Source organism: Stenella coeruleoalba (assembly GCF_951394435.1).
Source record: "Stenella coeruleoalba genome assembly, chromosome: 6".
Classification (NCBI taxonomy): Eukaryota; Metazoa; Chordata; class Mammalia; order Artiodactyla; family Delphinidae; genus Stenella; species Stenella coeruleoalba.
In genome coordinates this window covers 58475568-58491119 of record NC_137151.1, presented here as the reverse complement: position 1 = coordinate 58491119, position 15552 = coordinate 58475568, and the positions used below count along the sequence as shown (strand labels likewise).

The window sequence follows — 15552 nt, the reverse complement described above, 5'->3', positions numbered from 1 at the left end:
TGAGGACCCCTAAATTAAGAAACCATACATTGCAGGATTTCTTAGCCACATATACACATTAGAATATTTGCTACTATACTCATTCAAACACATGTCTATAACTACTTGCAAATGGTCTAATAAACCAAATTTAGAATACTTTAGATCTTTCAAATTTACAACACACTCTAAAAGCAGACTGTAAATAACTAGCAATTACCACTCACTTTAAATAGACAAAATATCATGAATAAATTTATATATCAAAATAAATTGATGTGGGTTACATACAAAAATCATGTGAAACAATTAATATGAAGAAACATGGAACATGATCTATAGCTCACCTGAGAGTTAATTAGGAATAAAAGTAATTCCATTATTACAGACTGTTAAAAAACATTCTCTTATTTGGTTCTTATTTTTAGGATACCCTGGAGAAAAACAGAACAACTCATTATGAAATGTGCATAGGTGGCAAAGATAGTCAATTAGGGAATAAAATTTACTACTGGCTATTTTTTTCTGGAATCTTCAGTATTAGTCTATCTGCCTAATTCCCATCCTCAAATATATCCAAAATGTTTGGCAGGCAGAATGTACAATTTTAAATGGATCCTATGTAATTAATTAACTTCACTAATTATTACCAATGGACCAAATACCACTTAGAATTGCCATATCAAGTGACACTGAGCCTGTATCAACAATAGTAAATTGCACAAAAGTTAACAACCCATAATAGCAGGAAAAACAGTTCTTTTCTTTTTCAAATAAAAGACATTTGGAACATGGAAACAATAAGATTATTCATTCTATGGTGCAGCAGAGACAAGAATTTAAAATAAGAGAACATGAGGTTATTATTAAAACTAGTCTCCAGTGGGACAGGCTTTTCCTTTTGTGGAAATGAATCTGTCTAATGGGAATTTACTAACTGCAAAATATCTCAAATTTTTGCAAAATTATTTGGAAAACTATTGTAATAGGGGTACTAATTATCTAATTCATTATTGCTTCATAGGATAGTCTCAACTTTTTAAAAATAGTCATGATTAAGTGAGTAAATATGCCCCAGTCTTCCAGCTAATAAACATCTTGCCCCATTCAGTCACCTAAAAAACAAGGCTCCACATTATGTTTACTTCTATAACATAGTTGTTAAAAGCCCAGACCCTTGTGGGTTTGAATCCCTGCTCTTACACTTGCTAGTCATGGCCTAGGCAAGTCAATCTTTTGTGCTTTAGTTTCCTTATCTGTAAGATGGAGATGATAATAGTACTTACCTCACTGAGTAACTTCAAAAATTAATTCATTCTCCATTATTTGACCTACCTCATGCAAATGTTTAAACTTCATCTCTAGTCACTCTTTACCCCCATGCACACAATCCCAATGTGTTAGCTACACCATATTTGCCATTCCCAGAATATAACGGATCCTTCCTTCTTTGCCTTCAGAACTCTCATTCATCCTTCTAAGCCCATCTCTGTCTCTGTGAAGCCAACTTTTGTTTCTCTCAGCAGAATTCACTTTTTCCTTCTAATGGCAATTTTTGGAGATAAAAGATCAGAAAGAAAAAGATCTAAGCCTAATTTTTGGCTTTTTCTTTATTTTTTCAAATTATTTTCTATTTTGGTTTCAAAATAGTGCATCATAATTATAGGATCAGCACTTACTATCTTCTGTTTTTTAGTGAAAAACACTTTTGACATTACAATGATTATGATCAGAAAAGCATTTTAGTAAACTTAAGAGCTCAGGAATGCATTGGGTGAAATGAAGAAAGTGGGAGGGTATTATCATTAATAAAATTACGTTATATGATAGCTTTGTGCTAGGTATTTTACTTACAGTATCTCTGGACTTTAGGTCCACGATATATTAAGTGGTCCCCAAAAGAAATGAACTAGTAAACCAAAATTTTTTATCTCAAATAAAATGAGCAAAAATATCAAGACAGAGGTATAATTTTCTCTATTAAATTCCTGACTTAAAAGTATTTTACACTCTGCTAAAAGCAATACAGAATAAAGAAAATGTCTTTTTAATTTAATTCATAGCCAAGATTTAAATATTAGTTTAACTTTTCCATTAAAGTTTTAAATTTATGAATTCCTGAATATCAGATTAAAATGTAACTAGATTTATTTATCTTAGTACAGAAACTCCTATATTTATATGTTAAATATTTGAAAGCTAATTCAATATTTGATGAGTGTTAATTATGCACCTAATTACAGTATATAAACTTAACTTCTTACATGATTAGTGATATATTATTGAATTATATATAAATGAGATTCAATGCAACACATTTTTTAGTACCTATCTAGTTTAAGAAAAACTGCTGGACCGATACCATGGTAGAATGCAAATACGTATAAGACAAAGATTTGTCCCTCAACAAACTTATAATCAAATAAGAATGATAAGAAATATATACATAATAATAATATAAGAAATGATGTAAATTCAGAAAGAGAGATCTGGAAGAGGAAGATAATTATTCTGCCAGGAGGGATCAGGTAACGCTAATGGATGGGCAGAACGGACATTCTATTCTTTGTGGAGAAGATGAGAAGGCACCAATTTGGTATGGAGCAACAAAAAAGGTTTTGAACACAAAATTTTTAATAATATGCTTGAGGTTTTATTGCATCTTCCATGTCCTCAGACTGTAGAAAAATAGCAGGTATTATTTTAGAAATATGTGCTAAAAGCATGGAAAACAAACAGTCTCTCTCTCACTAAAGAAGTTCTTTATATATCAGTGATTTGGGGGGAAATTTAACCTGTAAGGAGTAATGCAAGCTATAACAAGTGTAAAGTTAGACAACAAAGGAATATGAAGGATAAAATTGCAGGCATTCTACACCATATACAGAAATTAACTCAAAATGGGTCAAAGACCTAAATGTAAGACCCAAAACTATAAATTAGAAGGAAACATAGGGAAAGGCTTTATGACATTGGATTTGGCAAGGATTTCCTGGAAATAACACCAAAAGCTTAGGCAACAAAAGTAATACTAGACAAATTGGACTATATCAAAAAATTAAAATTTTCTGCATATCAAAGAACGCAGTCAACAGATCAAAAAGGCAACCTACAGAATGGGAGAAAATATTTGCAAATCATATATACCTGATAAGGAGTTAATATCTAGAATACATAAAGAATTCCTACAACTGAACAACACATTAAAAAATCCAGTTAAACAATGCACAAAGGACTTGAATAGACATTTCTCCAAAGATGATACACAAATGGCCAACATGCATATGAGAAAATGTTCAATATCACTAATTATTAGGAAAATGCAAATCAAAACCTGACACCCATTAGGATGGCTACTATCAAGAAAACCTGGAAAACTGCAAGTGTTAGTGAGGATGTGAAGAAATTGGAACCCTTGCACGGTGTTGGTAGGAATGTAAAATTGTGCATCTTCTATGAAAAACAGTATGGCAGTTTCTCTAAAAATTAAAAATAGAATGACCCTATGATCCAGCAATCCCACTTATGGGTATATACTCAAAAGAATTGAAAGCAGGGTCTTGAAGCAATATTTGCACACTCATGCTCATAACAGCACTAGCTAAACAGCACAGCACTATTTCACAATAGCCAAAAGATGAAAGCAATCGTGTCCATCGATAGATGAATGGATAAACAAAATATAGTATATACATACAATGGATATCATTCAGCCTTAAAAAGGAAAGTAATTTCTAATACTACAGCATGGATACACCTTCATGACATTATGCTAAGTGAAATAAATCAGTCACAAAAAGACAAACACTGCATGATTTCACTTCTGTGAGGTACGTAGCATAGTCAAATTCATAGAAACAGAAGGTAGAATGGTGTTTGCCGGGGGGAGAAGGAAATGGAGAGATGTTGTTGAAGAGTTTCAGTTTTCCAAGATGAAAAAGTTCTGACACTGCTTATACAACATTGTAAATATATTTAATACTATTGAGCTGTACACTTAGAATTGGCTGTGTTGATAAATTTTATGTTATGAATTTTTTACCACAAAAGAATTTTTTTTTAATTTTTTTAAAAAAGCAATCCAGTTGTTGGGCAGAATTGCTTTGACTGGAAATCGATCCATTCAGTCAAAATGGCTAAATAATAACATATCATCTTCAGCTATTTAATTTTCTTCTCTTTGTTATCATTTAATTAATGACATACTATTTTTAGCAACTTATTAATTTGCTCTTATGCCTGCAGAAAATATAACAATCGTCATATCTGAAAAAATAAAATATTCATTAAATTTTTTAAAAGTTCAGGCATCCATTCTGAGAAAAGCTGAACACGGCTGAACAATGAAGAGAGAATGGAGGTGTTTAAGAATAACTGAACTCCCTAACTATCCCTGCTCCCCACCCTTCGCCCTGGTAACCATAAATTCGTTCCCTAAGTCTGTGAGTCTGTTTCTGTTTGGTAAATAAGTTCATTTGTATCATTGTTTTAGATTCCCTGCATATAAGTGATAAGGGAGTTTGGGATTGACATGTACACACTGCTATATTTAAAATGGATAATCAACAAGGACCTACTGTATAGCACAGGGAACTCAGCTCAATTAAAAAAAAAAAAGAACTGAAGATGCACTGGGTTATTTTTATTAGGCCCATGTGGAAACTGACCCCACCTATCCATCCATCCACCCTGGAGTTTCAGGCTCAGTACAGTGTTGCACACTCTATAATGTTATCCTTTAGTCAGATTCACTGAGAAGTTGACTCTGGAATACATCTGTCTTATCAAGGCCTCTGCATACTTGCCACTTCATGTTCATTTGGTCAACACAGTGAACCAAAATGATGCTCTGCAGAACACGCACCCAGTCCAAATCCCTTTGGAGTCTATTATAATACAGGGTAGGAGAGTTAACACAGCCGTGGAGCAAGACCATAAATGTATATTGTTGTACTTCCCAAGAGAATGTTTACTTCTGGTACACCTTCTTGGTAGTAATAGAAAAAAAAAATGCATTTGCCACATCAACAGCTGCATACCATGTATCTGTGGTCATGTTAACCTGCTCTAAAAAGATTCTACATCTGAAACAGTAGCTGCAATTGATGCTACCACTTGGCCAAGTCTGCAGTAGTCCACCACCATTGTCTAGACTTTGACAAGTTTCTGTAGTGGCCAGACTGGGACATACTTTAGATCTATAAAGATGGCACTAATCTCTGCTATTTCCTGTCATATGCAATACTGATTTTCATTTACTATCATCGCCAAGGCAAGTACTTTCAGAGCCTTCTCACCCACTACAATAGTTCTTAATCCCACAGGCTAAAAAACCAATGTGATGGTCCTATCAATTACCAAGTAGGTCTATCGGTATGGTTCAGGGAACAGGAAAATGATCAATGAGTGGTTCAGATTCCTCAGGAAACAGACACTGAGACAGAAATTTGTGTTCAGGGAGTTTGTTGAAGAGAGCTATCAGCAGTAACACCTGTGAGGAAATGTGGGCTGCAGCATTTGGTAGAAGTTGAATTATGGTATATTTGCAATAATGGCCTCAGTTGACTCCACAGGAGGCTCTGAAGCTGAGAGAGCCTTTCAGAATTGTACCAAATTGAGGCAAGACTCTGGGCCTTTATACTCCTTCTCTGATAACTTATTGAATTCAGATGCCACAGGAGAGGTAGCTCCCTTCAGCTGAAGGTAATGTCTGGGGTAGCAATTCCAAATTCTAGCTCATTTAAAATAAATATCTATTGGTATATTTTATCTATGTTACTAAAGAAGCTCTTAAAAAGTGGTGCCCTATGGTAATTTTATTTCTTGAGGAACTTCCACACTGCTTTCCATAGCAGTTGCACTATTTTACTTTCTCACCAGTAGTGCACAAGGGTTCCAATTTCTTCATGTCTTCACCAACGCTTGTTATTTTCTGTTTTTTTTTTTTAAATAGTAACCATCCTAATGGGTTCGAGGTGATATCTCATTACAGATTTGATTTGCATTTCCTTAATAGTTAGTGATGTTGAATATCTTTTCATGACCCTGCTGTCCATTTGTATATCTTCCTTAGAGAAACGTCAATAGTTCAAATCTTTTTATCACTGAATAATATTCCATTGCATTGGCATACTACATAGTTTATTTATCCATTAAAGTACATCTTGGTTGCTTTCAAGTTTTGGAAATTATGAAAGAAAAAAAAAAACAGTGGTGCCCTTGTCTTTTTCTTTAATTACACAGAAGGAGAAGCTACCACCACCCTTATCCTCAGTAATGCCACCTTTCTCTCTGGTGCTCTCCCACTTACGTTATATTATATTATATGCTACCAGTTGATTTTTTCCTGAACCATGATATCCATCTCATTGCCCCTGCATTATTTTCTGATTCAGGGTAATCAATCTGGGAACCACTAACAGATCTATTAATTCTTTGTATGCATCACAACAGAATCCTCCACAGCATCCTCAAATACTGGAATGTTTATCTACTTAATATGATATGGGAGCAGAACAAATATTAAGAAAGTCAACATAAATAAGGTTTTTCTTATTTTCTTTCAAAATTCTAAAATGTTGCCTTTGCATTCTATGATGTTAATTTCAATCACCAGTGACTAAGTCACAGTATTCACTTCTGGGATTAAAATACCCACTATAGACATCAGCAAACAGAACAAAATCTGATTTATCCAACTGTGTTTTGCCAACAAGAAATCTCTTTTAAGAAGCATTGTACACTGTTACGTGTATTCCCAGTAAAAAGAAACGTATGTAATACATGTTGATACAACAATTAAAGTAACTTTATTAAATCTTATTTTTGTATTATGTATTTTCCATTCAAAGGGACCATTTAGTATTTTACTGTAATTATTTATAAATTACTGTTAACTGTTAATTATCTGTGTGTGGATTATCATCACAATCTTTAAACCCAAGATGATGTTTCTCTGGAATTGAGTATATTTTTACACTAAATTCTTGATTTATTAGGTTTTCTTGTGTGAGTTTAGTGAATATAAGCATAGCTTAAGTCATGGTATGACATAAGTAGGACAGTAACTATGCTGCTTTTCAAATCTAAAGAAAAATTTGCTTTATATTAGACATTACTGGGTTAGATTTTTCAAGTTTCTGCTTCCTTCAATTTGTGTAATGAATATGGATAGCATGCAAATTACTACGCCTGCCCAGTAAGTATAACCTTTCCAGACCTTGGGTACTTTCTGTGCATCAAGCAAAATGTCAAACACAGAGTGGGTATAATTGTTGAAAGTTGTCTCTAAATAGTATGTTAACTCTTCTGTTATTTAATTGTTGTAACTACATATAAGACTCAATAATAATGAATTTAACCATAATTTAAGTGGCTATAATTCTTAAGGGGAATGAACACTTACTTTTCAGCTGCTGTAGATTATTAGGAGCTATCTCTGATTAGTTTTACTTAAGATGATTTGGGTTTCACTTTTCAACAAAAAGATGAAAAACACCACATACCTTGTATCTCACTAGTAATAATTTCTTGTTAAAAAATTAAGATGAACTAATGGCGTGTATACATTAAATTGCAGTGGAATAATAATTGTCAATACTTATGTAACTCTTAGGCCAGGTACTATTCTATTTTTCCCTTATTTCCCATAAAAATTTAGGAAATATATTCCACTGTTATCCTTATTTTAACAACAGAGAAAACAGGTGCATAGAAGTTAACTAATTAGCTAAAGCTTCCATAACAAATAAGGGACAGAAGTGATATTTGAATCTAGTACAGTCTGGTTTCAGAGCCTCTATATTTTACCAGCTGCTAGACCATACTACCTCCCTGTTGAATTACCTGACCTTCTTCCTACTGAAGAGAATACACACAAATGATGCCTCCAGCCCTCTCTCATATATATCTCAGTAAAACTAGAATACCAATTGTCCTTAACTCCCTTCCAGTGACAGCCTACTCTGACAACATAGGGTGAATTAGATGCCCCTCCTGTCCTCCCCTGTCACATAACACCCAATATGTTGGTCTGACATAATTTTTTTCTTTTCATTCCCCAATTGATTGTAATTCCTTGAAGGAAGGATTATTGAAAGACTGGCACACAACACAGTACAGGAATATTGGAGAGGTTCAACAAACATCTGTTGAATGAATTAATGCTTCTCATTGTTTGCAGGACTGACTATTGGCACTCCAGGGTACACCAAAACAGTCATATCCATCCCACAACCACCACCATTATTACTCTGATATCAACTTTTGCAGTTCTCCACATTGCAACAAATTTCACATTTCTCTTTGAAACACCAATAGGTATCCCCCCACCAAAATAGTCTTACCTTCTAAATCTTCTTTCTCAAAGTGTGTTTTGAGAATAGAACGAGTTCCACCTCTATCCACAACTGCCTCTTCATCATTTCTCTAGAGCAGAGAGAAAGAAGACTAAATGATAGTACATAGATTCTCTTAATTTCAGCAAATAAACTTTAATGTGCTCTAATAATTTAGGGGTTTAATTCAGTAACATAAACCTACTTGTACCTGAATATTCTATTTGATTATCAAGTGTTAGTTTACAAAAGACTAAGATTAATTTGACCACACATTCAGAGAAGGAATGTCGTTTGATTTTCCATGAAATTGAAGGCAGTCAAACATTCCAGTTGGCATCATTTATTAGTGAGATGAAAACTAGAAAACAAACAGTTATCCTGTCAATTTAGTAACATGTATTTTTTTTTTAATTTTTATTTATTTATTTATTTATGGCTGTGTTGGCTCTTCATTTCTGTGTGAGGGCTTTCTCTAGCTGCGGCAAGTGGGGGCCACTCTTCATCGCGGTGCGCAGGCCTCTCACTATCGCGGCCTCTCTTGTTGCAGAGCACAGGCTCCAGACGCGCAGGCTCAGTAATTGTGGCTCACGCGGCATATGGGATCTTCCCAGAACAAGGCTCGAACCCGTGTCCCCTGCATTGGCAGGCAGATTCTCAACCACTGCGCCACCAGGGAAGCCCAGTAACATGTATTTTTATCTCTGATAAAGAATTCTTGTTAACAAGATGACATTTTGAACTATACAAGGAAAATATGAAAATCATTAGTGCTATGTCAGGGAGAAATAATTCCACTGCCATTATAAATGGGGTTGGGGGAGCTAATCTCTTGAAAGCAATTGGTATCAATTACTAGGTAAACTAAAACTCTAGTGACTTTGTTTCAGTATAATGCATTTTATTCAAACTAAACTGTAAATTACAATCATGTGCATTAAACCTTCATTCAGTTTCTATAGATTTTTTTACCTATTTAGAAGGGCTGGGCATAGGCTTTGTCTTCTGAACACTGTACACATAACTCAAAATAGTATACTCAGTGATCTGGTACTCAATAAAATAATGGGGGAGGTGTGAGCATAATCCATTTTGACCATGCAGGAATGGACAAAATATGAAAACTGAATGAAGTGAAACACAAATTATTTACAACTTTTATCTGTGAACACCCAGGTAAAAATTGCCTTAAAAGTGAATATCGAGTACAAAAGGAGAAATGAAAAGGTAGACTAAAGTTGAGTGAAACCTTTCAAGATCTATTTCTAAGCCTATTCTAGTTTATTACTATTAGAAAAGTAAAAGGTTTTTGCTTCTTCTCTGAAAGCTTTTTAATTCCTGAACATAATCTTAATAAAGATTTGTCCTCCATGTTTGACAAATCAGTACTTTCAACTGCAGGAGTATAGACATATTTCAGCCTAAAACGATCAGCTCTCATATGCTTCAAATGCAGCACAATATGCAGCAGAAGGACATGTTTTATAGCCTATAGTCCTGTTGTCTTTCTGACAACTTGTACTGACACAAGTCAGGGTAAAGTCTTTGAAATCAGAGTTAGATAAACTTATCCTATAAATGAGAGAAAATGAGAGAAAAATTAAAATGAAGATAAATTTCAGAACCCATTGCTCTTCTGTTTGGCAAAGTTTAAGAAAATCTGTTGGTTTAACCAATAATAGCAATAGAAAGACTAAAGTTGAGACTTTTATAATTTTCCTGAACCAGATAAATGCAAGTTTCAGCCTATTTTGAATCTGTTCTTGATACATTTACAGATCAAATTTACCCTCTGTGCAAGACATTTTCAAATATATGTCACACTAGAATACAACTCTGCCCTCTGGGGTGTTGTTAGGAAGAATGCCAAAAACTAAGTCATGCATCCTTGTTCAAAGGTCAGAAGGAACACTATTCCAATATAACTCAAAATGGCAGTCTCTGAAAACAACTGCAAAATGGAAAGCCTATATAGAATACATGAAGATGTTTCCCCCTATACAATAAATACTTGATTTTGATTTCAAGGACCTGAAATAATTTTCAGCTTATACAAAATGTTTCTTCCCCTTATTTATATAAAGCATGTATACTGTCCACGTACAAAAGATAATTCTGTTGAATCGCTAATGTTGAGATACTGAGAGAAAATGAAATTTTGCAGCAGAAGTAGAAATGGAATCTAAATAGGAAATAGCTGATTATTTAATTACTATGCAGGTTACAAGCAGAAGTGACCTAATTTTAATTTTTCTTTAAAAGAAAAAGAACTAGAAGCTAGAATATGAATATAACTCAATGTAAGTGACTCATTTTGTAGTTTCATATTATCCTCTTTAAATACTCTCTGGATGTTCCATATTTTCAGCTGAAAATTCCCAAGATACAGATTAATGTTAATACATATACTGAAATTCCTCTACTTTGGCTATAGCTCAAATGATCACTTCAATATTATTCAAGACATTTTAGCAGAATATTTCCCTTCCCCCTTATTACCAAGAGCAAGTAAATATGAGGTGCTCTGTGTCTTTCACCATGCTCTGTGTCTTTACAGACTGCATCGCTAGGGCCCCTTGCCTTTTAGCTTCCTATTGAGTTCAGCCAATGAGAGATAATGACAGAAGACTACAGAGTTGGGAGGAGAGAAACATGGCCCATTTGGGGCCATAGTTTGGCAATGGCTGTGGTCTTCTATCAAACATCAAAGCGCTTGTCACGTGACTCTTCTACAGCTATACATCTTGCTGGTTTGCATTAACTGCTCCCCCACCTTGCTCCTTTAGGCCTAGAAATAGTGACAGTTTCTGACTGTTGCAGGTTTCTGGGATTTCACTAACCTTCGCTGATTACCCTTTATCCTGCCTACTTTTTTAAAAAAAAATTTGTTGGAGTATAGCTGATTTACAATGTTATGTTAGTTTCTGCTGTACAGCAAAGTGAATCAGTTATACATATACATACATCCACTCTTTTAAAATTCTTTTCCTATATAGGCCATTACAGGTTATTGAGTAGAGTTCTCTGTGCTATACAGTAGGTCCTTATTAGTTACCTATTTTGTATATAGTAGTGTGTATATGTCAATCCCAATCAGTCCTTTCATTAAATTCTTTTTATCACCCTTCTTGAGTGACCATCTCTTTCTTGCTATGACCCTGATTTACATGTCACATTTATTTCAATGACTAAAAACCATGATATCAAGTTTCATAGAGATGAACATATAATCAAAGTGGTAACCTACATACATAACTTTGACTAAGAAATATCTATCAAAAAATACTGTTGAATGTTTAATTATGTACAATTATTTATTTTGTTTTTATCTTTTGCCTTTAGGAGACAGACCCTCCGAAAATATTACTACCATTTATGTGAAAGAGCATTCTGCCTATGTTCTCTTTTAGGAGTTTTACGGTTTCAAGTCTTATATTTAGGTCTTTAATCTATTTTGAGTTTATTTTTGTATATGGTGTGAAAAAATGTTCTAATCTCATTCTTTTACATGTAGCTGTCCAGTTTTCCCAGCACCACTTATTGAAGAGACTGTCTTTTCTCCAATTGCTTTTTGCCACCTTTGTCATAGACTAATTGACCATAGTCACATGGATTTATTTCTGGGTTCTCTATTCTGATCCATTGATCTATGTGTTTATTTTTGTGCCACTACCATGCTGTTTTGTTTTCTGTAGCTTTGTAGTATAGTCTGAAGTCAGAGAGAATGATACCTGCAGCTTTATTCTTTTTTCTCAAGATTGCTTTAGCAGCATTATTTGCAATAGCCAAGATATGGAAGCAACCCAAGTGTCCATCAACAGATGAATAGATAAAAAACATGTGGTATGTATATATATATAGGTATATACATATATAATATATAATATATATAAAGAAATATTACTCAGCCATAAAAAAAATGAAATTCTGCCATTTGCAATGATGTGCATGGACCTAGAGAGTATTATGCTTAGTGAAATAAATCAGACAGAGAAAGACAAATACTGTGTTTTCACTTATATGTGAAATCTAAAAAAATAAAACAAATGAATGCATAAAACAAAACAGAAACAGACTCACAGATATAGAAAACAGACTAGTGGGTACCAGTGGGGAGAGGGAAGGGGGAGGGGCAAGATAGGGGTATGGAATTAAGAAGATACAAAATACTATGTATAAAATAGATAAGTGGGAGACATTCAAGATGGTGGAGGAATAAGATGTGGAGATCACCTTCCTCCCCATAAATACATCATAAACACATCTACATGTGGAACAACTCCTACAGAACACCTACCGAATGCTGGCAGAAGACCTCAGACTTCCCAAAAGATATATATATTTTTTCCTTTTCTCTTTTTGTGAGTGTGTATGTGTATGCTTCTTTGTGTGATTTTGTCTGTATAGCTTTGCTTTTACCATTTCTCCTAGGGTTCTGTCTGTCCATTTTTTTGTTTGTTTACTATAGTTTTTAGCACTTGTTATTATTGGTGGATTTCATTTCTGGTTTGGTTGTTCTCTTATTTCTTTCTTTTTTTTAAATACTTTATAATTTTTGTATTTTTAATATTTTTTTTTTATTTTTTATTTTAATAACTTTCCTTTCTATTTTTCCTTCCTTCCTTCCTTTCCTTCCTTTCCTTCTGAGCTGTGTGGCTTGATGGGGTCTTCATGCTCTGGCCGGGTGTCAGGCCTGTGCCTCTGAGGTGGGAGAGCCAAGTTCAGGACATTGGTTCACCAGAGACCTCGCCGCTCCACGTAATATCAAACAGTGAAAGCTCTCCCAGATATCTCCATCTCAAAGCTAAGACCCAGCTTCACTCAATGACCAGCAAGCTACAGTGCTAGACACCTTGTGCCAAACAAATAGCAAGACAGGAACACAACCCCACACATTACCAGAGAGGATGCCTAAAATCATAATAAGGTCACAGAAACCCCAAAACATACCACCGGACATGGTCCTGCCCACCAGAAAGATATGATCCAGCCTCATCCACCAGAACACAGGCACCAGTCCCCTCCACCAAGAAGCCTACACAACCAACTGAACCATAATTAGCCACTGGGGGCAGACATCAAAACCAATGGGAACTACGAACCTGCAGCCTGTAAAAAGGAGACTCCAATTCACTAAGTTAAGCAAAATAAGAAGACAGAGAAACACACACAGCAGATGAAGGAGCAAGGTAAAAACCCACCAGACCAAACAAATGAAGAGGAAATAGGCAGACTACCTGAAAAACAATTCAGAGTAAAGAGAGTAAAGATGATGCAAAATCTTGGAAATAGAATGGAGAAAATACAAGGAACGTTTAACAAGGACCTAGAAGAATTAAAGATCAAACAATGATAAACAACACAATAAATGAAATTAAAAATTCTCTAGAAGGATCAATAGCAGAATAACTGAGGCAGAAGAATGGATAAGTGACCTGAAAGATAAAATAGTGAAAAAACTACCTCAGAGCTGAATAAAAAAAAACAATGAAGAGAATTGAGGACTGTCTCAGAGACCACTGGGACAACATTAAATGCACCAAAATTCGAAATTATAGGGGTCCCAGAAGAAGAGAAAAAAAAAGAACTGAAAAAATATTTGAAGAGATTATAGTTGAAAATTTCCCTAATATGGGAAAGGAAATAGTCAATCAAGTCCAGGAAGCACAGAGAGACCCATACAGGATAAATACAAGGAGAAACAAGCGAAGACACATATTAATTAAACTACCAAAGTTAAATACAAAGAAAAAATATTAAAAGCAGCAAGGGAAAAACAACAAACAATATACAAGGAAAACACCATAAGGTTAACAGCTGATCTTTCAGCAGAAATTCTGCAGGCCAGAAGGTAGTGGCAAGACATATTTAGAGTGATGAAAGGGAAAAACCTACAACCAAGATTACTGTACCTAGCAAGGATCTCATTTGGATTCGACAGAGAAATTAAAACCTTAATAGACAAGCAAAAGCTAAGAGAATTCAGCACCACCAAACAAGCTTTACAACAAATGTTAAAGGAACTTCTCTAGGCAGGAAACACAAGAGAAGGAAAAGAGGTACAATAACAAAACTAAAACAATTTAAAAAAATGTTAAGGAACATACATATCCGAAACCACCTTAAATGTAAATGGATTAAATGCTCTAACCAAAAGACACACACTGGCTGAATGGATACAAAGATAAGACCCGTATATATGCTGTCTACAAGAGACCCGATTCAGATCTAGGGACACATACAGACTGAAAGTGAGGGAATGGAAAAAGATATTCCATGCAAATGGAAATCAAAAGAAAGCTGGACTAGCAATTCTCATATCAAACAAAATAGGCTTTAAAATAAAGGTTATTACAATAGACAAAGAAGAACACTACATAATGATCACGAGATTAATCCAAGAAAGAGATATAACAATTGTAAATATTTATGCACACGACATAGGAGCACCACGATACAACAAGCAAATGCTAACAGCCATAAAAGGGGGAATCGACAGTAACACATACATAGTAGGGAACTTTAACACCCCACTTTCACCAGTGGAAAGATCATCCAAAATGAAAATAAATAAGGAAACACAAGCTTTAAATAATACATTAAACAAGATAGACCTAATTGATACTTGTGGGACATTCCAACCAAAAACAACAGAATACACTTTCCTCTCAAGTGCTCATGGAACATTCTCCAGGATAGACCATATATTAGGTCACAAATCAAGCCTTGGTAAATTTAAGAAAATTGAAATCATATCAAGTATCTTTTCTGATCACAATGGTATGAGACTAGATATAAATTACAGGAAAAAATCTGTAAAAAATACAAACACATGGAGGCTAAACAACACACTACTAAATAACCAAGAGATCACTGAAGATCAAAGAGTAAATCAAAAAATACCTAGAAACAAATGACAGTGAAAACACAATGACCCAAAACCTATGGGATGCAGCAAGAGCAGTTTAAGAGGGAAGTTTATAGCAATAAAATCCTACCTCAAGAAACAAGAAACATCTCAAATAAACAACATAACCTTACACCTAAAGCAATTAGAAAAAGAACAAAAAATCCCCACAAAGTTAGCAGAAGGAAAGAAATCATAATGATCAGATCATAAATAAATGAAAAAGAAATGAAGGAAATGATAGCAACAATCAATAAAACTAAAAGCTGGTTCTTTGAGAAGACAAACAAATTGATCAACCATTAGCCAGATTCATCAAGAAAAAAAGAG

The 15552-nt window shown here is 34.4% G+C and overlaps 1 protein-coding gene across 2 annotated transcripts in view; it reads right to left on the bottom strand.

The window, feature by feature from the left end:
* SLC4A10 (solute carrier family 4 member 10) overlaps positions 1 to 15552 on the bottom strand; it is a 230828-nt gene that overhangs the window by 187670 nt on the left and 27606 nt on the right. For both annotated transcript variants that reach the window (XM_079923638.1, XM_079923639.1), the window contains exon 2: positions 8325 to 8406. In XM_079923638.1, coding sequence (XP_079779764.1) covers positions 8325 to 8406 — 82 coding nt within the window. The remainder of the gene's footprint in view (positions 1 to 8324; positions 8407 to 15552) is intronic.